The sequence below is a fragment of the Mya arenaria genome, chromosome 1, assembly GCF_026914265.1.
Source record: "Mya arenaria isolate MELC-2E11 chromosome 1, ASM2691426v1".
Lineage (NCBI taxonomy): Eukaryota > Metazoa > Mollusca > Bivalvia > Myida > Myidae > Mya > Mya arenaria.
The window spans coordinates 5,491,860-5,519,160 of NC_069122.1; the positions used below are offsets into that span (position 1 = coordinate 5,491,860).

At 35.3% G+C, this 27,301-nt stretch overlaps 3 protein-coding genes across 6 annotated transcripts; 1 reads left to right on the forward strand and 2 right to left on the reverse strand.

The window, feature by feature from the left end:
• The first annotated feature begins 47 nt into the window (after positions 1 to 47).
• Positions 48 to 17,222, forward strand: LOC128233837 (formimidoyltransferase-cyclodeaminase-like). The gene is made up of 14 exons (XM_052947695.1): positions 48 to 225; positions 3,957 to 4,140; positions 4,615 to 4,743; positions 5,382 to 5,470; positions 5,711 to 5,890; positions 6,246 to 6,383; positions 6,983 to 7,114; positions 8,212 to 8,273; positions 8,568 to 8,694; positions 9,186 to 9,347; positions 9,929 to 9,972; positions 11,096 to 11,234; positions 11,587 to 11,682; positions 12,381 to 17,222. The coding sequence occupies exons 1-14, from the start codon at positions 172 to 174 to the stop codon at positions 12,465 to 12,467; spliced, it is 1,623 nt and encodes a 540-aa protein (XP_052803655.1). The 5' UTR covers positions 48 to 171; the 3' UTR covers positions 12,468 to 17,222.
• A 2,086-nt stretch (positions 17,223 to 19,308) lies between these two features.
• LOC128233667 (uncharacterized) lies at positions 19,309 to 20,442 on the reverse strand. The gene has a single exon (XM_052947493.1). The coding sequence runs from the start codon at positions 20,203 to 20,205 to the stop codon at positions 19,549 to 19,551; it is 657 nt and encodes a 218-aa protein (XP_052803453.1). The 5' UTR covers positions 20,206 to 20,442; the 3' UTR covers positions 19,309 to 19,548.
• LOC128233492 (carboxylesterase 1E-like) lies at positions 20,233 to 25,921 on the reverse strand. 4 transcript variants are annotated; one of them, XM_052947298.1, is made up of 4 exons: positions 24,485 to 25,921; positions 23,481 to 23,594; positions 21,867 to 22,078; positions 20,233 to 20,368 (listed from the first exon to the last, which is right to left on the reverse strand). In XM_052947298.1, the coding sequence occupies exons 1-4, from the start codon at positions 24,907 to 24,909 to the stop codon at positions 20,256 to 20,258; spliced, it is 864 nt and encodes a 287-aa protein (XP_052803258.1). In that variant the 5' UTR covers positions 24,910 to 25,921; the 3' UTR covers positions 20,233 to 20,255. The 4 variants fall into 2 exon arrangements, 2 of the variants coding, with proteins under 2 accessions (XP_052803258.1, XP_052803338.1); XR_008260709.1 differs by lacking the exon at positions 20,233 to 20,368 and having other exon boundaries at positions 20,539 to 22,078.
• Between the last annotated feature and the right edge of the window lie 1,380 nt (positions 25,922 to 27,301).

Here is a 27,301-nt window from a genome sequence, read left to right on the forward strand (position 1 = left end):
GAAATCGCTAGGGAAAGACCGCAAAGCTTGTCTACGTAGAGCGCACATGTACTGACATGTACCAATATTTGTACCTGAGAAAAGAAGCACCTGGCTTAAGATAAATCTGCCTTATCAAGTGACGTTGACTGCGAATTGTTTTACTTTTGAGCGTAAATATTTTGGATAAATATGCCAAGGATAGTAGAGTGTGTCCCCAATTTCTCCGTGGGCAGGAATAAGGAGGTACAGTATACATATTTTTTAAAGTTTAAGAGCACCTGCTGTATAAATAGCAAGTTGTAAAAATTGCACCAGTCAGCATCTTGCATAGTTACAGGATGCTGATGGCAATGATGCTGGGCAGTATATGATTATATATTGAAATATATATTTTTATATTTAGTATTGTTCAAGTTTAAAATAAAAATACGAAATGAAATTAATTTTAGGAGAAAATATTACAAAGTCATCAGATAAGAGTCAACTTGAACTGTACTAGCCTTGATTAATATTAATATTAATTCATTGCTTTGTATTTGAATTTCAACACAATGAAATTAACAATTATAGGTACATTTAGAGGAACAAATCTTAATTATAACAAATTATAAAAAAATCACACATTGTTTTGTAAAATAATTTATTATAAAAATGTGGTATATATATTGTTGAAAGTTTATATAGTATTTACAGGTACCATAAAACAATATTTAGCAATAAAGAAAATAAGTTATATAGTCATGTCGATACAAAGGGGCAGATGTACAATTATTTCTGAAAACTGAGCATGATGTTTCACTAGCGGATTTAGGGCCCCACCCCTAAAATTGTATTCACTAACAGATTAAGGATTAACTTGGCCCCACCTCTAAAATTGTTTAATAAGTGAACTTTTAATGTCCATGTGGTAAAAAACTAAGCTTAAATGACACCATTTAAGACTTAAATAAACGTAGAATCTGATGTTCAAGGGGCTGGTTCCCCAAGCCCCCAACACCACATTTGGAGCTTCATTTGTTTGGATCCTGGAGAAAGGGCTGTAAGGTGTGCCCCACTGTGACATCAGATCATGGATATGCTTCTTTAAGTTGCCATTTATATTGTACTTGTCAGTCATATTTAATAATAGACATGTTCATTGTATTGTTTGTTATAGCTTATAATGAACAAAATAATCATTTCATATAAAAATAATAATTACAGTACAGTATAACATTTTAATAATTATGCTTGTTGTCAAAGCATTATTGACAACTACAACAATAATGAAAAGCTAGCAAACATTGTATATTTATTTATTTAATTTAACATTGTTACAGGGTTGTCGAAAAAGAATGATTTAACATGATAAAGAAATCAGCAACCAAGCATTATCTATTTTATTTAAAAAATATATCCGATGCAATTTCATAAAACATTTTTCTAATTATATGAATGCCCATCCCTGTATATAGTATTTTACATGCTAATCTTAAAATGACTGAATAATTTACATTGTTCATGTGAATGTCATTCAAAACTGTTGTACATAAAAGGCTGAAATGTAAATGTTATAAAACATTCTGAAATCCTTGAACATGCATGGTTACAAAAAAAATTCACAATCATATGTAAACAAACGGCAATTGAAATTGCTAATATCTTTAATTGATTATGAATCAGATTGTGTTTATACAGCAATGTATGTATGCGCAGATTTTGAAAAGATCGAAGCTCAGTCTGAATATGAACTCTTGCAAATGCTCCAAAAAGACTACATGATGTCTATAAAAATAGGAATAAGCAGGTGTACTTTTATATTTATATTAACAAATTTTGCCTATGATATTGCAGAATTGTTTTCCTGTGGATTTCAGGTGTGCTCAACAGATTTCCAATAATCAATATGCAGAAACCAATAGATGTACAATTTATCTCATTAAAAGGCAGTGTATATAAAGGCATCGATTTGTAGCACTGAATATTTTATAGACCTGAAACTTCGGGAAGTTCGCATGTACAATTAATTGAATCAGCTTTAAGCTAGCTTTTCATTTTGCATTGTAGTTAATTCAACATTTTAATTCAAATTTACAGAGGGATTAAGTTGTATTAACCAAGGATATGCTTTAATATTTAATTTATAAGCTGTATGCTGGCTTGTTAAGCAGCTACTGCATTTTAAGAAAGTCCAATGATATGTTTTAGTTTATTTTATATTTACAGAATTAAAGCATTGTTTTCGATAGTCTTCCGTATTTACAGAGTAGATCCAACATTTGCAGACCAATATAATTATAACAAGATGTCATAATTAAAATAAATACTTCAAAGGCCTTAAGGGGATCAATATTTAATCTGTAATGTTTGATGGGGACATTCCAATGACAACCCTCTTCATGTACATCAATTTATTTACACATTCGGTTACAATGTCATTATGTGAAATTGATACATGAATAGACCCATTCTTTTTCCGTTCGATGACTAATTTAGATTGTTGCGTTTCATAAATGAAATTTCTGATTGTTTTTTAAGCATAGAATGTATTTTTTTTTAGTTAAACAAACTTGCAAGTAATAAAAAAATTGGGATATAACTTAACTTAAAAGGAAAGCTTAATGTTTAATTTACCGTAGGTTTGTATAAGTAAAGGTCAGTATTGACCACTTAATTGACAATGAAACTAATTTATGGTATCAACATTCACAGACCAAAACAAGACTAAACCAGATAAAAAGAAAAGACACTTTTTTTAAATTATTTAAGTCAAACACATATATAGCAGGGGTGGATCCATGTTTGATGTAAGAGGGGCATGATTTAGTGGGCATAACCTTTTGGATTGTGCACCTCCCTCAGAACCAAAATTTATATGATTTTAAACGTTGCAGGGGGGGGGGGGGGGGGGGTTTGGAGGGTACTCTAACTGTTTCTAGTCCAAAATGCACATTTTGGGCAGATCTGCTAGTGTATAGACTATTGTTTAACATTTGCTCGATGAGCCATTCTATGATGGGCTTTAATAGTTATTGTTGCATCCACTGTCGACTAGATTGTATTTATTTATAACTTGCTGTTACTTTATCATAAAGCCTTATAAATACACATGTGCAGATTTCTTTGTTAGCTTAAATGTTATTAAATGTCTATTTGTTCACAGGAAATGTTGAAAGGGCAGATAGAGTTTTAAGAGTGTGACATGTAACAAAACCATGTTGATTGAAGATAACTGGATTATTGACATAGGCATATCAATTATTATCTTAATTAATGGCTGTCAATGTACATTAACAAATAAGTCATGAATGCTGCAGGTTTTGTGCATTGTGCAATTTCATTGTAATTTATTTTCTTTCATACTTGTTTAATTTCTGCCTTAAATATTACCTGTCTTTAAGCATAAAATATGGATTTATAATTGCACAGAATTTCTGAATATATTAAAACATGCTGTATTCTGATTTCGTATCACATAGTTGATCGCACTGGTGCAAATCTTCCTCCACAATACTACACAAACAGGATGACTTTGTCTAATAGGATAGAATTCTATTTTGAATGATTTTATAAAGAACGTTTTCATTGCATTGTTAAATTACAGACTACTTTGTAGGCATGAAATAATGGAAAGACTATGTTAGTTGGTTGATCTAGGAGATTACATCACTTCTTGGTAGCTTGCGTAACATATTTGGACTTTATGCAAAAATGCATTATGTGTAATCAAAATTAAATTGGCAAGTTGACTGCAGAAACTTAGTCATGAATAATTAATGAGATGGAATCCAGATATTTTATTGGATGCCTTGGACACACCTCAGGCTACTGAGAAGTGAAATCGCAACAATAAATGCCAATGAATATTCTGATGAATATAATGAATATGAATAATATGAAATACTACAGCTTGAGTTCCGACGATGGTTGACTGTGAATTGTAATGAAAACATGTGGATTGTTACTAAATTATGTTTTCCTTATTGTAATTTCAGATTATAGAGGCGATTGCAAGTGCTATAGCTGCCACAGAGGGTGTCAGCCTGCTCGATGTCGACCCTGGGGCATCTACAAACCGCACGGTATACACATTCGTGGGTTCACCTGACTCTGTGGTAGAAGGAGCACTCAATGGAGCCCGTGTCGCATACCAGGCCATTGACATGCGAGCACACCAGGGTAGGTTAAAGAATAGTAACAGTGAAATATGACGGTCTTAGTTCAATAAAAATTGTGTAAGATATATGCACTCATTTGTTAGCTTATAAATAGAGTGTTCTGTTCTCATTAATCACTATTCATATTTAAATCCGTACTTGTCATGATGGCATTTGGAACTCCTCGGCCATTTTCCATCGAAAACAACCACGGATATACATGGGCGGTTTACAATGTCAGAAATCATAACATTTAACTACACTGCAAGAAGATCTCATAGTAATTTCAATTTAGCTGTTAAACTTTATGACTTTACTCTTGGGAATCTTAATTATTTATGCAATTATTCACTTAACTAAAAGTTTACGAAATATTTCTACTTACATTTTCCAGCATACATCCAAGGTTGTTTTTGATGGAAAATGGTCAATGAGTTCAAATGATCATGATGGATGATTAAAGATTAAGACTTCATAACTATTATTTTCTTCCCAGGTGAGCACCCTCGTATGGGAGCTTTGGACGTGTGTCCTTTCATCCCTGTACAGAATGTCACCATGGAAGAATGTGTCGAGTGTGCCAAGGAGTTTGGCGATAAACTCTCCATTGAGCTTGGTGTGCCAGGTAAGACTTGCTATGGTTTGCATTCATATTGAACTGTCTTGGAAAATATAAAATAAGAAATGTTTATTTATTTTTTTCTTGAAACAAAAATTAAGCTTGTTGCTGAAATTTGCCAATAACACCATGATACTACATTTTACTGTGTAGGTTGTAAGCTAGGATATATTATATTATTGGGGGTGGGGAATGCTGTCAACCTTTGGGTTAAAGCTCATAATACTATGTTTCATTCACAGAGTAAAAGTTTTTGGCCAGAAAACAAGCCATGTATATTTATTCCCAGTTCGTTTTTCTAGTTGACAAAAATAAAAAAGGAAACTTATACGAATCTATATATCACCCTTGGTCTGCTGGATAATGTTCACATACAAGTTAAATTAATACAAAAAAATAAGAGTGATCTTGTGCTATAAGTGTCGGCCTCTCACCCCAGTGAACCCACCAGTGGAACTTCCTCATGACCTCTCAGAAGGAAACCAGTAATGGTTTCTCCCCAGGAAACAGACTCGAGAGTGATAAATATCAAGTTTAAAGCTGACTTAACAATTCAGCTTAAACAAATAATACTCTGCTGAAATATATATATGTCCTAGATTGTATGAACGCATCCCTTGAAAGTTCATGTTTGATAATTTCAGTGTACTTATATGGGGAGGCTGCCACAGAGCCCCACAGAAAGACCCTGCCACAGATAAGGGCTGGGGAGTTTGAGGGCATACCAGAAAAAGTAGGTCAACAAAGTTGCATTATATTTTTAACTTAAGAATAGTACATTTAGTTTAAAGTGCAGTTATTTTTCTGCCGAGTTGTGTTTTCTTTTGTCAGAGGTATGAGATAGGTAGTATGTACTACATACACGTATATTGTGTTTAATGACAATTTAATTACACAAAACTGTGAAACAAAAAATATTGTAAAATACAAAGACCAAGGCCTGTTGACATTTGACTTTTTCTCTCTCGGTTAGATTCAGAAACCAGAGTGGAAGCCAGATTTCGGCCCGGCAGAGTTTGTACCTTCCTGGGGTGCGACGGCGACAGGTGCGCGTAAATTCCTGATTGCTTACAACATCAACATTCTCGGTACGAAGGAACAAGCTCACAGGATTGCACTCAACATCCGGGAACAGGGACGTGGACAAGAGCAGGTGAGAATTAGTAGCCATACAAGGTTATTAATAAAAAATGTATAGATATTAGTATAGCCTTGGTGTTATCGTTGGTTGAGTTATTGTTATTTGGAAGGATCTCTTAATGGTACTTTAGCAATAACTAAAGAGCCATATTCTTATTGGACCCTACTTTGGTAACAAACACGAGCGCATCTGTGTCCTATGGACACATTTTTAGTTTTTGATTTATTCTGCTTTCTCATTGTTTAGGTACATTAAACTTACAATTTTTTTGTCATCCTGTAACTGTTTAAAATGAATGTTTTATGGCTCAATGTGAATATGTGTCCTGAGCTGTTAAGCTCAATATTAATTCTTCTTTATTCTCCAGCCTGGCAAGCTGAAGCACGTCCAGGCTATTGGCTGGTATCTTGAAGAAGCCAATATGGCTCAGGTGTCAGTCAACATCACTGACTTTGAGGAGACTGCAATACACACTGTGTACGATGAAGTCTGCAAGAATGCCGAGGTAGGATAGAATGTTTGGCAGTGAATTGAATGTGTAAAGATGTAAGTTGTCCCAGCGCCAATTTTTAGAATAATTTTAGGTCCCTTATAACAGGATCAAGCAAATCTCTTTATTTTTATCTCAGTATATAATCGTTCAAAATTTCTTAAACAGTGGTATTTTAAAAATAATCGTGATAAACTATGCTGTAGTTTATAAGACCAAGTTTCAGCAAGTAGTTTGATTAAAAAATGTTACTTAAACCTGTTAATCTTATGATTTCTATTTCATGAAAAGGTTTTCCCACATTTAGTTTTACACATTGTATGCATTTTGGAGGGAGTCTTTGAATGTTTATGATAGAGATTGACTAAGGTTTGGTGACAGAGCTCAACTGATGGTTTAGGATAGGGAGTTAGTTTCGAATCCAAAAAGAGCATGAACTGACATTGTCAGGGATGTGGTTTAAAGACGGGATGTATGGAGGTTGGTCTAGGGTGAAGGATAGGGTGTGATAGGCAGTTGAAGGAGTTGCCTGGAGATGATAAAGAATAGTAAAGAATACCCAATTTAGCAAATAAAGGAGTGTATTTTCACATTGTTCTGTATTTGTTTTTCAGGAGTTGAACCTAGCAGTTGTTGGTTCCCAGATTGTTGGCCTGGTTCCCCTGCAGGCTATTATGGACTCTGCCCAGTTTTACATGGATAAAAGCAATCTGTTTATTCTTGAAGAAGACCAGAAATTACGACTGGTAGGTGAAGTAGGGTCAAATAGTGAAAATGTGTACCTTCAAATTGTTCTGTTTCTATTTTCAGTGCTTTATTTACCAGTGTAGACCAGATCTATATAAATCATGTTGGGGTTTCAACCCTTTTTAAAGTCTTAGTTTTAGACTCTATATATTTCATTAAATATAAATAATGTGGCACTATTATTTGTACAAGATGATACAGTTTACTTGTATAAAGTTACTTTGACTTCACTTGTATTAAGTTACTTTCTTGGCAATATTAATATCAGAGTATATGTATGTAAAGAAATAAGCAATCAGAGTATATGTATGTAAAGAAATAAGCAATCAGAGTATATGTATGTAAAGAAATAAGCAATCAGAGTATATGTATGTAAAGAAATAAGCAATCAGAGTATATGTATGTAAAGAAATAAGCAATCAGAGTATATGTATGTAAAGAAATAAGCAATCAGAGTATATGTATGTAAAGAAATAAGCAATCAGAGTATATGTATGTAAAGAAATAAGCAATCAGAGTATATGTATGTAAAGAAATAAGCAATCAGAGTATATGTATGTAAAGAAATAAGCAATATGAACACAGTATCAGTAAATTAAAGGCCTAGTTTAAGGAATGTTTGGCATGATAATCCCCTGCTGTGCATATCCTGCTAATTACACTGGTGTCACAGTAGGGGCCAATTTTCTGTATATTCGTTTATTGGCTCAGGGCCATTTAGGGTCCATTGCTGTCTTAAAATATCCCAAACTGCACAGCAGGATACTCAGATCGGAGATCCGATAAGACAATTAGGCAATAAGATTAAGATCAATTTAATAACAGAAGTTGTGTACAAATACTTTTTTTTTTTTTTTTTTTTTTTTGGGGGGGGGGGGGGGCACTTATAGAAGGCTTAAACTAGGCCTTTAAATTAAAAAATAGAATGTGTTTCCTAAATACTAAGCCAGTTTTTTTGTGAGCATGAAGCAGGAACCACATTGTGACAACACTATTTATGTTTGCCCTAACTACATACTATTTAAACTGTGACAAATCATAACTGTCATTGATAGCAATTTGATGCCTTTATTTTATGTGTAGACTAAAATTTCAGGTGATCAACAGGATGGGTCTTAACTCCCTGGGTGCCTTTAGTCCTAAAGAAAGAATAATAGAGTAGGTATTGTGAGAGAGTTAGGTTACCCTTCTTGTTAGTCCGTGCTTATTATACAAAGTTATAAATCATTAAATTGCCATCATGAAATAACATCATAATATCTTTTTGATGGCTTATTTAATCCCATATGACATTGTAACAATAACTGAAATCAATTTGATACAAAATTTCAAGAATATTTTACATTGGGTCAAAGGTCAAGGTCATGTTTCAACAACATATTTTCTTTGTAAATTTAATTGTTTTCTGACCTGTTGCCAAACATTGTGTTTAATTTTGTGTAATTTTCTTAGGTACATGATATCAGATGACCGTGAGGGACCACTGGTCACTATGGATGTAAAGGACTTTATACTGACCGTGGGTTCAAGGTCGCCATCCCCTGGAGGTGGCTCTGTTTCTGCTCTGGCAGCAGCTTTGGTAGGTTTAATTTCCTGTTTTACCAGATACACAGTTGACCACTGGGCGGCATGTATTTGCAGGACTAAATACTGTATGTCGGGTCAAGGTCACCATCCTCTGGAGGTGGCTTTGTGTCAGCCAACTCTGGCTGCAGCACTGATATTTATATTTTACTTTATTTACCAGCTACATAGATGACCACTGGTCAGTATGGATGTAAGGGACTGAGAATAGGGTCAAGGTCACCTTCTCTTTGGGCTTGATTTTAGATTAAATTCATGACTTAAATGGATGCCTTAAGTTTTAGTTTAAACTACCGTAGATGTTTTACCAAATTGTGTCTGCCTCCGTATTCAACTAAAGTACTTAATAGTATGCTTATAGAAGTACTGTGCTGAATGTTGCTTGCAATTGAATAAATTCATTGAAGTCCAGTGATTCATTTTACCAGTAATATTAATATTTACTACTTTTAATAGTAATAACTCAGTAATTATCCATATTTATAGGGAGCAGCACTGGGTTCTATGGTTGGTTTTCTGACATACGGGAACCGGAAGTTTGAGCATCTCGATGGCCAGATGCGGAAGCTAATTCCCTCCCTTTATAAAGCCATGAAGGACCTGACACCATTCATTGATGCCGACGCAGCCGCCTTCAGTGAATATATGGTATTTTAGTTTATACTGCATAATTTGTAATTGTAATCTAGTCAAGGATATCTAATTTCCTCCAAAGCAAAAATAAACTCTCTTGGACGCTTGGACCCAGGAGTTTCATACTTGTTATGCAAGTTGGTCATGAACAGGAGATGTATGGGAATATAAAATGCACCAAAAGCTATATTCTACGATTTATTTACTTTTGGTGTTCTTTAAGTGAAATACATTTTGATCTTTGACTGAAACAAAAACATTTCTGTTTATTATATGCCTAAAATGATATAAAATGACGATTCATTGTACTTTTTTAGGTAAGCATGGTAAATTATTTGCAAAGGTAATTCCTTTTGGAAATGATGTTGTTGAAATTCTGTCCAAGCCTTTTGCCCGCTGACATTTGATTTGGACATTGCTGCGGTCTAAAATTACGAAACAGTGGGAAATAATGAAATGTTATTTCACTGTTTAAAACTGTGAAAATCACTGGTCAATCTCTTTAAAGAACATCAAAGCATATTATTAATGGTGTCATTTGTACTTTTCATGAACAAAATTATGTTCAGACCAAACATGAATGGTTTCTGTTGCAGCTTGCCATGAAATTGCCGGCTGAAGGAGAGGAGGAACAACAGATGTAAGTCAAATTATTTGAAATTATATCAAGTGGAATAGACTATGGAAAACAATTACTGTAAAACTGCGGTCGTTCGAACAAGCAGTCGTTCGAGAACCAGCAGTCCCTCGAGTTTGGAGCTTGGTCCCAAACATTTTTCCTTCTATTTTCATATAAAATATACCTACTTTGCATCAAAACCTAGATATGTTGAGGAGTCGAGTAATATAGTCCGTCCCAAGTACACAAATCATGCTCAAAACCTTATGACTCCCTCGAGGTCATAATTTCACACTTTTTCACGAACGCATGTTCCGAAATAAACAAACAATTGCTGGGTGATATAAATTTCCCAAGTTGCAAAAGTTACAATGACAGTTGAAAGGCAATCTGATAAGGTGTGAAAACCCATTTAACATTGTTTACGCATGACCGATAGTAGTTGAAAAGGGCATTTGAGAAGTTAATGACGCGAAGTTAATTATGAGAAATGTAAATGAGTAATGAAAATATGAATAACACTACCATATCAATCCAACATTGGAATCTCTGAAAAGAATTCCTTTGTGTCACTTTGCTTTGCAATATAGCAATTATGTAAAAATAAACATTTCTATTTATTCATTTATTGACTATTCTTTTACTTTTAGTATACATTTTGTATTCGACAGCTTTTGAACATATGAGCGATTTCCACAACACAACACATAATCAGTGTCTAAGTAAATGGTTTGACGACTTCAAACTTAAAATACACTGAAAGATATTACAGACTGGAAAATTGAAATTCGGGTCGTTTGAAACATTGGTTCCCTGGTGGTTTTGGCTCGGTCCCCGGCGTCCTTGAGCGATCGCAGTTTTACTGTTCATAAATACTGTGACTAATGTCACAGACACACAGATATAACATGTACAGTCAAAACCTGTTGGCTCGATATAGAATGGCTTTATTTCCTCGTTGAATTGAACTGGATGTAAAGGAACTACTTTGATTTACCCTTTGTAAGCATTGCCGCTTTGCTCGATATTTCTGAATTTCTTAACAAAATTGTTAAAAGGTACAACAACGAAAAAGATTGACTAACTTTGTGGCAGTTTTTTGCTGTTGTTCCCACATTTTCTATCCATTGATGTTATCTTCCAGGAAAACAGCTGCCTTGCAACAGGGGCTCTGTACCGCTATACAGGTTCCCCTTACAGTCGCAAGAATAAGTAACAGCTTGTGGGGACCATTGACTGAACTGGCCATGGTCGGAAACATCAACTGCAAGTCTGATCTGCAGGTAGGGGCAATTACTCAAGTTGGTCTTCAGTAATATGGTCTGACATGACGTTAACAGTTATGTTCCTGTAAAGGTATCGATAGTCAATAACAGTTTTTGGGGACCTCTTACTAAACTGGGAACAGTCGACAACTTCAAGTTGGATCTTGGATGGACATATTTGCTCTTACCAACAAAAAAGTTCCATTCACTGTTGAAATAGAAAAAAATGGGGCTGTGGTGACTAGTAAATATCAACTGTTAACTTCAACAATCATTGACAGTTCTGAATGTAGGTTTATTGATTAGTGATTTCTAGTCATAATGAACGTAGCAATGAAGACTTACACAACTTTGTTTTCATTTCTTCCAGGTTGGAGCTCGTATGCTGGAGACAGCCGTGTGGGGTGCATATTATAATGTGAAGACCAACCTGGATGATGTTAAAGACGAAGATTTCAAGAAAAAGGTAGACATTAATTTACAATCATGTATGAATGCATATCATGCAATTGATTTAAATAAATATAGCAACTTAAATTTAAAAGTATTTCATGTACGTCAAATTGTCTGACAAGCTTGTTTGTATCTAAGGGCTATTCAATTTAAACATTTATCCCACAGGGGGAAGGCACTTTTAAATTATGCCACCCCCCTATAGAAACAATTTTACCCTTTTGGGGTCCAAATTAGCCTATAAGACACCTACCCAGATACTATGAAAATAATTGTGTTCCCCCCATGGGTTATATGTTTTACTGGAATAGCCCTAAAGAATTTCATTACTGTATCTCAGTTTGATTATTTCTTGATTGTTTTATTTCGCATGCATTTTTGAATCCAACTTTGTAAGATGAAAATTTTATGCGAGAAATCCAACTGGATATAAGGAACAGTACAATCACCATGATATGCCAATTCTCAACATTGCAATAAAATTTTATTAAGAGATCTATCAATTTGCAAAAAAAATAACCTCATAAATTTGAAACAATCTACTGTAATTGACTATTGCTAACCCCTGGTAAAAGTTAATGAAACTATTTATTCAAGTATACGAAATTGATTTTACTAGTAGTACATTGATTATTAGATGATTGGCAAAATCACTATAAATACATGTGATACTACGGTATTTAATTATAATGTTATCTTATGTCATCACAGGTGTCAGAGGAAGTGGACGGTGCAATAAAGCATGCTCAGGAGAGCTGTGGGGCCATCTTGAAAATCCTGGAGGATCGGAAGGCCTGAGTTTTCTAGTCGCTTTTCTTCTTATGTAGTATTCCCACCGAGTGGTTCATAGTGCGGTAGTGTCGGAGCTTAATATGCTTGAATTACAGTAACTGTTGGTGATGCGCAAAATTTGATTCCATGATTGACATTTACTTTGAATCATATAATCTTCAAAACTCCAAATATCAAACCAGTCTACATGAAGAGGTATAGGATGGATTTTTCATCCAGTTTTCCACCCAGATTTCATAAGGTTTATATAACCATTTGAACGTTTTCTTACGTAATACAGGCGGAGTTAACATTTAAGTGTAAACAGGCAAAATCTTAACCAGTCTAAAAAAATTCACTGTGGTTTATTGTCATTCTGTTGTAAATTCATAGCAACCAATTTCATGTTCTTGTTAAAATGCTCAAAAGTCAATCCAGTTTGAACGTTTACTGCTGTAGAAGAATTTTATTGGAAATGTGATAACGATAGTCTTTATCAGTTTCATCTGTTAAAATCTACTCATTTTATGTCATTTCGTTGATTGCTCAATATTCAGTTGTAAACAGTAAATTTCCATTAAATCAGACTTTAGTAATATGTGATATCAAAAATATGCATTCAAGATAAAAATAAACAGTATAAAATGTTTAATCATTTAGCACTGGGTGTTTCATTGCCATTGGTAGCATTTTTAAAAAGAATCTTCGGGGTTTTACCAATGATTTTTAGCTCTTTTTTTCAAATCCATTACCATTTTGATCAAAGCATACCTACAAGATATACTCCCTTGTTTCCATTTAAAACACTCTTTAAGAACGTATCATGTTTTTTGCCATCGTGGGATACCCCGGATACACACTATGCTTTGCTTTGTTGTGTATCGTGGGCAATTTGGCTAGGAAAATCTCGAAATCATGAATATTTAATGAGGCAGTTTTATTGGTTCCGCAAAGTACCAGATGCTTTATGGTTGAAAAATATTTTGGCGATTGCCGGAGTTGAACCGGGTCCGCCTTCTCAGTACAATAATATTTGGTAGTAGTCAAGACTACACGGTCTCGGAGGCTACTGACATTATATTGTTTTTGAACAATATTTGAGTGTAACATGCGAAGTCATTGGAAGAAAAGTTGTCTCTCCTGTCTAATGCATATTCATTAAAACAAGATTTTGTCAGTCAATTGTCCCACGGTGTGTTCGAAATGTAACGGAAAAAGTACCGTGGTTGTCGACGATGGTTTTTTGCATCATCTGTGCATTTATCATGCCTTTTGCTTTCATTTTTAAATATAGATGTTAGAGGTTTTTGTTCAATTTGTGTTCTGGGATTTTAGTAGATTTTTATTGCTTTATTTATATTGTTCCTGTGTTATTAAGTGTTGAACTTGTGTTTTAACAGTTTGGACTTGTTTTTAATATTTTTTCCAAGAAATCCTTAAATATTTTGAAGGAAGTCACCCCATTAGTTCAGTCATGCATAGGTTGCGCCATATAGATGGATGATTATCCAGTTTTTTTCATAGTGGTAATGGTCATTTTTTGCTGGTTATTGGATATTATTCTTTTTGCATAAGTCTAAAGTGCAACTTTCAAACCTCATATATTCCATGATACATTTTTTAAGCTGCATAATTCTGTAATATTTAATGGTGTATAATCTGATTATTAATATTAAAAAATAGAAATGTGCCGTTTAAGACAAAACACTTTCATAATTACATTTATAAGGTCATGAGGATTTTGGGTCACAAGCTAATTATGTCTTTGAAAATATAAGGGTATTTTACCTATTTAGTATTTGATATTTAAAATGTTGTTGTTAAAGAGATTTCAATTTTTTTTAAATCATTAAAAATTGTACAAGAGTAATTTGCAACAATTGTGTTCAAAAACACATTTTTCTTCACCATACATACCAATGATAAAACAAGTTTTGAAAAAGTTTGTTTTCCACTTTTTTAAATTCTTTTATTTTTCCGTGTTTTCAAAAAACACATTTGTTGATGTGCAATGCATTGAGAAATTAGGAAACCCCAATTAAATCAAGCTGAAGTTATTAATTTACATGTGCAACGAGTGTTAGGAACCAGAACTTGAACATGTGTTCATATTTATTCATTTTTAAGCTACCAATAACTTGAGATAAATAATGAATATGTTGTTCTGCATTACTATTTCAAATTTGAAAAGAAGCATAATGGTTGGTATGCATAGAGTTAGCAATTTAATATTTGCACCAAGTTAAAAACTTGTATAAATATTGTTCACTGTAATAGTATTATAAAGTCTGCTATTAGTATTATACATTTATTTAACAAAACAGGGTTTTTTCATCTCATTATCTTATAATGTGAAGTTTCTTGATATCTATATCAGTAAGAGTTACAGCACCCACAACCCGAGTTTGATATAGTACACATACACTTCAATCATGAGGGTGGTGGGTAACGTTAATGTTTTATACCATGTTTCCAAGGAAAACGTTCAATATCTAGGGTGTGGTATAAGTGAATAGCAATGTATATGCACTCTTGGTATTGAACAGTTAAACTCCACCTACTTGTCACCATTCCAATATGGGAGTTAATGTTAAGATAACATCAATGGAAACACCCACAAACATGGTACAAAAAACTTTATATACTCTTATAGAACCCTTGGAGTAGGATTTGTTGTTAGTCCCAGCAGACACTGATGCAAATAGTACAGCTTGCCTATGTACAGTGTTAGTCCCAGCAGACACTGATGCAAATAGTACAGCTTGCCTATGTACAGTCCAAACATTTAATTTTATGGGGTTTTATATGCCCCTGAAAGTATTTTTTAAAGATATTGTCTGTGAAAGTATATTTGTATGACATCTGCTGTTCATTTGTATAAAACTTGTTGATTCTTTGGTTTGGTTAACGATAGCCAAACAAATTATTGATTGGTCAATATTTATTCAATAATTTTTTTTGACCAGTCATATCATTTTTATGTGGAAACTAGTCAAGCCACAACCTGTGGATAATTTATCCAGTTCCATACCATTGGCTGCAGTTCAAAGATGAATGTTCATGCATTATAAATGAGTTACCATTTATCGCTTTCCCATGCATTATAAATTAGTAACCATGTGTTCGCAATAGTACTGTAATTGTTGTGAACTATTTTTTGTATCTTCAAGTAGAAGCAAGTATTAATCTACCGTACATTTACTAGTATTTATTATACTGCAGAATATAATTTTTATAACCCAATGCAAAATGATACCGTCCATATATGTCGTATTCTCCCAGTATCTACCTGTAATCAACTTACATGCCAGCCTGTATTATAAGATATATTTTGACTGGAAAGTTATCTTAAAGCCTGTAATATAAGATATATTTTGACTGTTAAGTATTCTTTAAGCCTGTAATATAAGATATATTTTGACTGGAAAGTATTCTTAAAGCCTGTAATATAAGATATGTTTTGACTGGAAAGTTATCTTAAAGCATGTATCATAAAATATATTTTGATTGGAAAGTTATCTTAAAGCCTGTATTATAAGATATATTTTGACTGGAAAGTTATCGTACAGCCTATATCATAAAATATATTTTGATTGGAAAGTTATCCTAAGGCCTGTATTATAAGATATATTTTGACTGGAAAATCATCTTAAATCCTGTAATATAAGGTATATTTTGACTGGAAAGTATTCTTGAAACCTGTATTATAAGATGTATTGTGACTGGAAAGTTATCTTTAAGTATATAGGATATATTTAAACTGGAAAGTTATCTTAAAGCCTGTTATATAAGATATATTTTGACAGTAAAGTTATCTTAAAGCCTGTTATATAAGATATATTTTGATTGGAAAACAAATTATTAAGGTGCAATGTTTATCTTATAGAAGTTTAAATACCATTATGGTTGTTTAATAATGGGGTAATCTTGCTCAAATATTTCCTTCTACATAATCATAGTGTTTGAAAAAAAAAAACTATTCAATTTGAAAACATGGCAAGATGTCACAAGGATTGGCTCCTAAACAATTTCAGATGCTCAAACTTACATTGTTTTTGTTCAATTCCTACATTGAAGCTTGTGAGTATTCTGAGCTTTTGAGAAACTACTGTTATAAACCATCCAGCAGTTCTAAACTCTTCTATTATTTGACAGTCCTTAAAAAGATAACGATATCATGATATATTTTATAATGAATTTTTGGATATGATGGTAACATTTTTGTTAACTCATTTAAGTTACCATTACATGTAGCTCAGGAGACTGTTGAAGTTTCGCGGAGCTGGGCCCAGGGGCTGGGAGACTGTTGAAGTTTCGCAGAGCTGGGTCCAGGGGCTGGGAGACTGTTGAAGTTTCGCGGAGCTGGGCCCAGGGGCTGTATTCATAAAGCAACCTTTTATGGAATTTTTACTTTACTAGGACATTGCCTTTTTTTTGAAGCTGATTTTATAAAAGTGAATATGTTTAAACAACAATAATATGAACAATTAAAAAGGGTCTAATTTATGTGAATCAATTTGATGAAAAATTATGGGATTTAAAGTAAATGCTGTCATAAATTAGTAAAATTTTCATTAAGTTGAAATATTTCACTTAGAAGCTTTCTGAATATGACCCCTTAAGTCCTTAGTTAGTTCTATATCTAGCTTTATGACCTTAGCTGTCATAGCTTACCTGATACTCTGTTAACCTTCTGTACTGTGATTCCGATGAAACATTCCAAATATAGTTGCTTTAAGGTTTTTAACCTTGGATTATTGTAATAAAAATTGTGATACTGGCGACACTTTGTTATTAACAGTTGTGTTTTGTGATTTTATTTTGCAAGGCAATTTGTCATTATGCTATTATCTTGCGAAAGCTGTCTTACGATAATAGACTTTCGCCGGGCTATCGTGCCAGTTGTATTTTAACAATTTAAAGTGATAATTGTATTAACAATCAATATAAAAAAGTTTATAACATAAATTTTGAGTGATAAACTTTTAACTTCTTACTAAATAATGCATTTAAGGAAAATATTAATTACTAATAATTGTTACTGTGTATTTAATAGCTGAAAACACACTCATAATAAATGACTGGTGGGTCCTTCAAGACTAACAGTGATCAGCGATCGTCTCATAGGGTAGAAATACCGTGTTTTCTGCACTTTTCTTTCAAATTAAACACCATATCCTTCATAATGCACCAGTCAATTGTAACCACGGCCCCGAGGTCCAGGGTATGCTGGGGATATCGGGGGAGATGGCCTGTGTTTTTACCTTCCATGTGGCCCGCAGTGCCGAGTGAATGTGGTGGTTTTGTTTTCGCGCTGAAAATAGTGGGGAATGGGCCGTGGCTTTGTGCCTGGAAATATCTGTTCTTTAAACGGGATTTGTCCGCAATTTAATTGTGTTAATTATGGTACTGCTTATTTGGGGGTAAGAGTGCATCTTTAAGTTTCGACACAACAATCGAGGTATTGGCATAGACTTTTTAGCTCACCTTAGCCGTAAGCTGAGGGTGAGCTATTAGAATCGATGAAAGTCCGTCGTCCGTCGTCTGTTGTCCGTCCACAATTAGTTTGTTAATACTCTAGTGGTCAGATTTTTGTCTCAATTGTCACGAAACTTGGTCAGGATGTTTGTCGCAGTAATCACGACGAGTTCTAATATGGGTTTTCTGGAATGAAAAACTAGGTCACATGACCCAAAAATAGAAAAATCTTGTTAACACTCTAGAGGCTACTTTTTCATTCCAAATATCCTTGAATTTTGTCAGAAAGGTTTTTTCGTTGATTTCTAGCTCAACTTCGAATATGAGTCATCTGGGGTAAAAAACTAGGTCACAGAGCCCAAATATGGAAAAACCTTGTTAACACTCTAGAGGTAACATTTTCAGCCCAAATATCCTCGAAATTTGTCAATAAGGTTGTTTTGATGATTTCTAGCTAAAGTTCGAATATGGATTATCTGGGGTAAAAAACTAGGTCACAGAGCCCAAATATGGAAAAACCTTGTTAACACTCTAGGAGTAACATGTTCAGCCCAAATATCCTGGAAATTTGTCAGAAATGTTGTTTCTTTGATTTTTAGCTCAAGTTCGAATATGGATAATCTGGGGTCAAAAACTAGGCCAAAGAGCCCAAATATAGAAAAACCTTGTTAACACTGTAGAGGTAACATTTTCAGCCCAAATATTCTATAAATTTGTCAGAAAGTTTGTTTTGATAATTTTAGGTCAAGTTCGAATATGGGTAATCTTGTCAAAAACTAGGTCACAGAGCCCAAATATGGAAAACCTTGTTAACTCTCTAGAGGTAACATTTTCACCCCAAATATTATGGAAATTTGTTAGAAAGGTTTTTTTGATGATTTCTATGTTAGGTTTGATTATGGGTCATTTGGGGTCAAAAACTAGGTCACAGGGCCCTAGTATTGAAAAGCATTGTAAACTATTTAAAGGCTACATTTTCAGCCCAATGTCAAAAACTACTAATAATACACTGCCAGGCTACTGACAAGTCTTGGAAGGGGTTTACAGGTCTGCTTATAGTAGACTTCTTTAAAGTTTTCTTTAAATCTTGACCCTTGTGTCAAATTTATATCTGCCCAACAGTTTAAACCTTTTAACAGGTGAGCGATCTAGGGCCATCATGGCCCTCTTGTTTGTTATTGCTATTTTTTCCTCCGTTCTATTCATTAAGCATCTTAGAAAAATGAAAGAGCGGTTCTCTGTTTTGTTGCCGATTTCAGCATGTCGTAGATCACTGAGCACCATGAATCATTGAATTAAATATTTTCTTTTGAATACTGCTAAAAGATGGCAGTCTCATTTAAAACATCAATATATTGCTTCCCCAGGACACAGGACATTGACAACAAAACCACGAATACTTTTATTTACTAAAACAACAGATAAACCATTATATTATGTGATCAATAAAAACACATTTGGCACCCTATTTTGTAACTGAGATTATTTTGTATATTGACATGTATTCTAAACACACAAAAAATGCAAAAAACGGTGATAACCATTGAAAACAAATGTATATGGACAGCTGCAAATACGATATGGACGCAATACAAACAAAACTCCTATGCACAACAAATGAGACATATAGTCAGTCACTTGTTTGGTTCTCGACTACCTTGCGTCTGTATGATTCGAGATTCTGACGCCTTTCTTCAAAAATAAGTCCGTCATTCGCAAGGTTCATTGCCCTGTCTATGTATTGGACAGCAAGTCGTCTGTCAGTAGACTCCACTGCTCTGGCTTTGCAGACGTGAAACATCATTGCGCCTCTGGCTCGCATACTAGGCAAATACTCGGCCTCAATATGACCAAGATGAGAACATATTTGACTCCTATCTGCCGCTGTTGTCGGTATATCCTCTGTGTCGGCAAGGGTAAAGTCGACGTTAATTTTCATGCGAGTAAGACACATCTTTATCAGGAAGAACTCGGTAAAGAACATGTTTATGTCGGTGTCGAGGTTTTGTACTGAGCGCAGTCCCTTGTCACAATGTCTCAAGATTTCCATGTATATTTCGACCGTTGGACGTTTCTGAAACAATTTCCTGTAGACAAACACCATTCTATGATGAAACAGCGCTCGGATACTTGCATCGCTGCAGCCAATACACATCATTTCTACTTCATCCGCGTAATTCTTAACTGCTTGTAGGTCCCTCTCCTGTATCGCGGTCAACACGTGCCTGCCGTGGTATATTAAGTCAGCATAATAGGTGTTAACTCCACCCGGCAAGTTCCTCCGCATTTCTGATATAAGTCTGGCATTTCCGCTCAAGTTTTCGCTGAGCTGGACTCTTAACCTGACAATAACAATGTACAAATCCGATTCCTTTTGCAACTCCCTTTGATCCGTGATGGTAGCGAACTTTTGTTCAGACCGACGACACAAGCTCTCCAGGAGGTCCGCTCTGAAAATATTCTCATCTATGGAATGTTTGTGACGACCACACGGAGAGAGAACAAATAATATGGTTTGCAATGCAGTAGGCCCTCCCTTTTAAGATCGGCCAGGTCTTTGAGAACAAAACAACTGCATATTGTAACGTGCGAGCCTAATAAGGCCAAAAGATTCCTTCAGAGAAAAGCATGCTCGACCTTGAAGGGGTCCACTGATCTTCATATATAGTAAATTCTCAATCCACACGAAGTACATCAACGTTCTATGAACGTACATGCACCTTTAACGGAATGTTATACTATGAACGCACATCCGCCTACACGGCGGACCGCTATTCACCAGTCAATTGTTACCACGCCCCCCAGGTCCGGTGCGGAGACAGCCCGGCTGGTAAAATCCCCGCCAAATGACCCCGCACCCTATGGACCCTGGGTAGAGCCCACTCTCCGCTATTTTTGCGCGAAGACAAAACCACCGCATTTCACCCGGCACTGCGAGGCCACCTGGAGTGTAAAAAACGGCCCATTTCCCTGGCTATTACCGGTATATCCCCATACATGGTGGGGGGGGGGGGGGTACGTGGTTACAATTGACTGGTACATAACAATATGTCTTATAACAGTTGTGCTAAGGAAATTGTTTTAAACTTAAAAAGTCATATTTATTTCCGAACGTATTTATAACTAGTCAAACGAAACAATGAAATTCTCAAATAATGATCGAATAAGTGCCTTTAATCGTCCGTGGGATCCCAGATACTCATCACTCACACTGAACTAGATACCTATTACGTAATATCTTAAGAAAACGGTGAAAACATACATAGATAATTTAACAAGGCACGTGATTTTTCTTTGCTTTCCTAATGCAGTGAACACGTAGCAAAATCTTGATGAATCTAAATACGGGCTGCTAAATCAGCGACAAATTCAAAATGTTCCTTTGCTTGATAAGAAATACTAATAAACTCACATCGTACAGCTAATCATATGAAATTATTAAAGTAAAGTTCTATCTGGTATGCTTAGAAAGTTTTAGCACTTTTTATATACTAACAAACGCACTGTGTACTAAATTTGTGCCATTATCGATGTAGCTGTTGGGCGTTGACGAAACTTAATTTTCTTAATGTTTTTGGGATCCTAGCTACTAGTTATTTATAGATACGTGCATGTTTATAGATATAGTTTCTAGGACGTTCTCGACTTGTCTATTTTTGGTTCTCATTAATCACGATGACTAAATTTATAAACGCTCTACTTAACGGGGGTTTCTTTCGAAAAGTTACCCTATATACTAGTATATACGTAAATTATTGGAATGCGCAAATTATAACTAGATTACCAATTGTCATTGGAAGCATGCACATCACGTAATCTTTGCGAGTTGCGTGTACATTTTGACACGCAAACCATGAACCTCGTCAAAATTATCCATTAAAACAACTCACATTAGCAGGAGGGTTGCAAAACTAATGGTAATATATAAGCCGAAATATTTCACCGCACTATTAGCACTTGATGCGATCATATCCCCTGGTCCCTTGTCTTTGGTGCAAGCTTCATTGGCCGCCATCATGTCTGGAACGAGTTCCCGCCAAAATGCAACTTCCCTGGCAAATTGTCGTGTTCCTATAGAGTCGGTCCTATCCAGTACAAGATGGCGCATGGAGTCTTGCTCGTACTCCGGCCACGTGATTGAGTCGTTCCCAGAGGGATTTCTAAAAATGAAAGACAATCAATTTGTCAATAGAGAATAAAGTTTACTTCGGAAGGGCATTGTCGAAGAATATTCAGTGGCGGTTCTACCGGGGGGGGGGCAGAGGGCCCGTGCCCCCCAGCGGACCGGCGAGTGATTAACGTCTGAGCCTGTTAAACCGCCGACCGTGGTTCGATTCCCCAAGCCGGCAAGATATCGTTGTTGTTTTTTGAAAGGTTTATCTCACATCAGTAAATGCTATCTTTTTAATTCAATTGATCTGCCAGACATCATTGACAGTGAAGACAAATATTAATTCCATGTCATCATATGATTAAAATGATGCATTCAAAAAAAGTTTGATATGTTTATAATTAGTTGTGCCCCCCCCCACCCGCCCCCCCACACACACACATTTAGAAAGTCCTGAGATTAGATTTTAGATTAGGCTGTTAACCACACCCACTTCCAGTGATCTCAGGAGCAATCGAGGAATGAAAGTTCAAGTGGTTTGGTGATTACATATTGTTCAGCTCATTTATTTGACAAGTAGCTGACATGTAGCTGTACTACAGAGTTTTTTTTATTAGAGCATGTGACAATTTTCAAAATGGAAGTTATCCTTAAACCTTGCCTTTTCTGAGGTTATTTAAGAACCGGTATATTTTTAAAAAGCACAAACTTTATTCCGCTGATATAAAACTAACATAAACTGTATTTGAATAGGTTGATTGACTTAAATGCTGCCTTTTTCTACATGTTAAATACCAGAGCGAGATTTGGATTCTCTCCAAACAAGAAAAAAATGTATGTTTCAACAGTAAAAGCACTGCCATGCTTAAACAGAATATTTTGTCATATTTTCGCGCATTTCAAATACTACGATCCCTTCTTTTAAGTTCCAAACTCTCGGGCACGTGACGTTTAACTAAGAAAAGGGAGCATGTTCTAACGTGATCATTTTGAACGGCAAGATGGAAATAATTATTATTGTTAAATACATCGTAGACTTATTTCAATCTCAGTATGATGGCTTACTGCCTTGGTCGATAAACGCATATCAAAACAGAACTGCCAGGAGTTTTTTTAGTTTATAGGAGCTTTCCCTTTCATATCCGTGTTTTGTACGTGTACTTACTGTTTATATACGCAAAATATTACGCACTCTTACTCAACTAAACATGAACTTATTTTGTAAATCAAACATAATTCAGATATGTTTCACAAACTGATATCATTAAACTCTTGAACATTCAAGTATGATTCTCAACTCCACAATGAACTCAGTTGAAATCTTGTGGTCTATATCAAACGTCTCGAGCTAAAGTTCAAGCCTTACCAGTCTTTAAAACTCAGGGTAGACTTAGTATAGTACGAGCAGTTTAATCCACATAGAGGGTAAAATACACATAATTTCAACGCACCCGTGTTTTGCAAAGTTTGTCCAGAAGGTCATCATGCGTTCAGAGAGGTCGAGTTCCCAAGCAGGCGGTTGATAGTCGTCCATGTTGAATGCCTTCTTATAATCTATCTGGTAACTGGAAACGAACTTGATTATATAATAGGCTTATTAGTACTGCGTTTTGATCCGGGAGGTTGTATTCGAGTCGAGTCGGGTTTTTTTTGCAGATTCGGATATCACGAGCCGAGTGCAATCAAAATCTGCAAAAATCCACGAGAGTCGAATACGACAACGCATTACTGGTAAGATCACATAAAGACTACATGTTTTCATAATAAATGTCATTTTAACGACGCACTATTTTGTCGTATGACGTAATTTTAACATCGCGCAACGATACTTGTTATGACGTGACGTCACAAGAGTGGAATACGGCCGTATTGCACTGGAGTGGAATACGGACTACCGTATTTTGCGGTATGTATTGCGTGTGGATTTATGATGGGTATATAATAATTATTTATATATATATGTAAGCAGAGTCAGCTTGTTTGAGTATGCAGTTGTCACAGTTAAAAACTAATTAAACTATATATAATTATATATATATATGGAGTTAGAGGACATTTGAAAAAGACGCATTTTGTAGGGGAAAAGAATATTCGGTTAAGCGAGAGTTTTCACTGACGTGACTATTATGACTTTGACAATGGCCAATAGCACCGATTAAAACGGTAATTGGGTAACGAAATCTGCATTAAATGGAACTCTCTTATCAACGATCGCACCGCATAATCACTTTTTCGAAACAGAATCTCTCAGGGTAGTTTTGGCTTATGATGTATAATAAATTATACGAAAAAGTAGAAAGACAAAGATTATTTGAATTTGCCAGTTTTTCAACATTGATTTAAATTTATGGTATTACCACAGTATCAAAGCAAAATTCGTGATCGCACTATTTATGGCGTACGTTCGGTTATAAGATGGTACTTACTGACAGTATATATCGAATTTTAGACGTACCCAAACAGAGGTGCTAGTTCATCTCCATGATTGGCTGTTGTCGCCCAATCAGCTGTCTGTAAAAGATGTTGATCAATGTTTGCTTCAAAACTGTATACCCACGTCCTTGACCCCTCGCCATCAGCGCGAAGTGTTCGCAGGTGCATACTATCTACGTTATACGTAACATCTCCAGCGTACTTGACAAACATTCGTGTCGCGTCTTCTGGGTCAACCCAGTTGGTATATTCATGGGCGATTACTTTCTGAACATCGTGGGGTACTTCCTGAGCAGGGTACATATATGGGAGATATTTTGGTATATAATCATTGTCCATCATTTCTTTGGTTACGATCATGTCGTTGAGTGGAGCGTTTAAGATCTCAAGAAAGGTTGAAAGTCCTTCGTTACCGTTCACACCGTTCATATATCTTAAAGACTGCATGAATTCGACTTCATCGTTTTGACGATTTTTTATGTCATCTTGAACTGTGTCAAGGTGAAACCGCTTGATTATTTCGCCGTCAATCGTTTCCTTAAATGAGATTTCTTCATATTTGCTAATGTCCGTAATAAATTGTAGCTGAACTTTATAACATCTTCAGCTTTAGTGTTGTTCAAACAATCGAAAACCTCATCTGCTGTGCTCGGATAACACCCTAAATACTCCGCTAAAGCGGCTTGAGGAGCAGCGGACCCGAATTTAGACCTAGCGGCCCCACTCTGAGAAATGGCCTGCTGAAATAAACCTTCTTTCGACGGATACATACTATGAATGTTTACACTCACGGCTCCAGCAGATTCTCCGAATATAGTAATTCTGTCAACATCCCCTCCGAAACTCCCAATATTCTCCTTTACCCAGATCATAGCCTGGCGTTGATCCCATAGTCCCATATTACCCTGGGCGCGTTCGTCTCCGATATTCAGAAAACCAAAAACGCCTAGCCTATAATTGATGGTCACAGCTATAACGTTTCCATACGCTGCTAGAACTTCAACGACAGAGAGTTGACCAGCCCCGTAATTAAGTCCTCCTCCGTGAATCCAGATCATAATGGCGTGCCCTTCAAGGCGATCCGAAGCGGTAGCAGGAACGTAAACGTTTAGAAAAAGACAGTCCTCATTGACAGAATACTTTGCAAATGGTGGATATTCAATTTGTGGACAAGAGGATCCGAAGTCAGAAGCGTTAAATGGTGATGCGAGATCCCCATATGGAACCGGGCGTTTGAACCTGAGTTCTCCAACTGGTGGCTTAGCATAAGGAATTCCTAAGTAAGCGTTGACGGTGTATGTTTTATTCCTGAATGTCTTTTCACGTTGTATACCTTGAATTGTCCCAATCTTTGTTTCCAGAATAGGTCCTTCACAGTAACAGCCAATGATGAGAACAAAAAATAAGAACACTAATTTTATCCCCATTTGTTCCATGGTGCTTTCTCAAAGTCAGAAGACTGAACATTTAAACCCTGCTTCAAATGTATTTAGCAGAATGAATTGTGAAATGTCTTCGTCTTTTATACTATTTGGCCTCAATTTTGAACTGACGAGGCGAAAAAGGAATTGTTTGTTTCGACTAACCCTACCAACCCTATATTTTCCTTCTGACCCTACATGTTTTGTTGCCTTAGTGTGGATTTTTTCGTAATTTTCCCCCAATACTGTGCATTGTTTGAGTGATCATGTAAATAAAAACTAAAAAAATAAATGCCTACCAACCTGCCCTATTTTTGAGATGTCAGTGGAAACAAACATTTTTTTGGCCTAATGTTAAAAACTAACCCAAACTAGCTGAAGCGGTGAATGTCAACACTGACACGCTTAATGAACCTTTGCGTGTGTTTCATCAAGATTGTATGGGGCTTATTTTAAGTACATTTCGAATTTCAATACCTTTATACCCTACATCTGCTGCACAACTTGGTTGGACGCTTTATACTATTGCGCAAAGAAAATGACCACTGAAGTTAATGCTTTAACACACAAACAACCTAGATATCACTTCAAAACTGATATTCATTCATAACTGTACAGCAGGTGCGCGACCGTCTTAACCCAATAAACAGGTAGTAAACGATCGACCCGTAATTCATCAACAATCACGGTGGAGAACCCACGTGACTTATTTGGTAAAGTGCACGGCGACAAATGTCAACAAGTCTCGATTCAGGTAAGGTTTTTAAAGATAACTTTCTTAATATTTGGAGAATTTTTGTGAAATAAAGACCATAAACCCCGCATTTAAGAGCTCTATCCACGGTAATAAAGAACTTTCTCTAATATCCTAAAGTTTTCCTGAAAATCTTGACCAACTGATTTCTCAGAGTTGAAATCTAAGGCAAAGTACACGGCTTTTGACAAATCTATCGCTTTACTTCATGTTAGCCGTAAATAATTCATACACAAATCTTATTTTAAGCAATTTTATGTATTTTAAAGTTTTCAGCGTGTATTGTTGTACTTCTTATAGTTATTTAAAAGGCGAAAATGAACTAAAACCAAATTGATAAAGTACACGGACATTTTAGGTTTGATAAAGTACACGGTCATTTACAACCTTCAGAGTATATACTCATTATTTCACTGACTGGTGCTAAAACGAGTTATTATTGATTTGTTTATTATTTCTATTCTTCAAATTTATTTTTGAACATTGCTCCATGTTTGAAAAGACGCATTGTAATGGAGTGACAATGGAAGAATGAACGCGTTTTAACAGTTATACCGACGGAGTCGCCTAAATGATGGGTTCATTTTCATGAATCATGGAAATATGTGTTATCACACTAAAATTCAGTCCCGTATTTTAACAATATATTCGCAATTGACATATA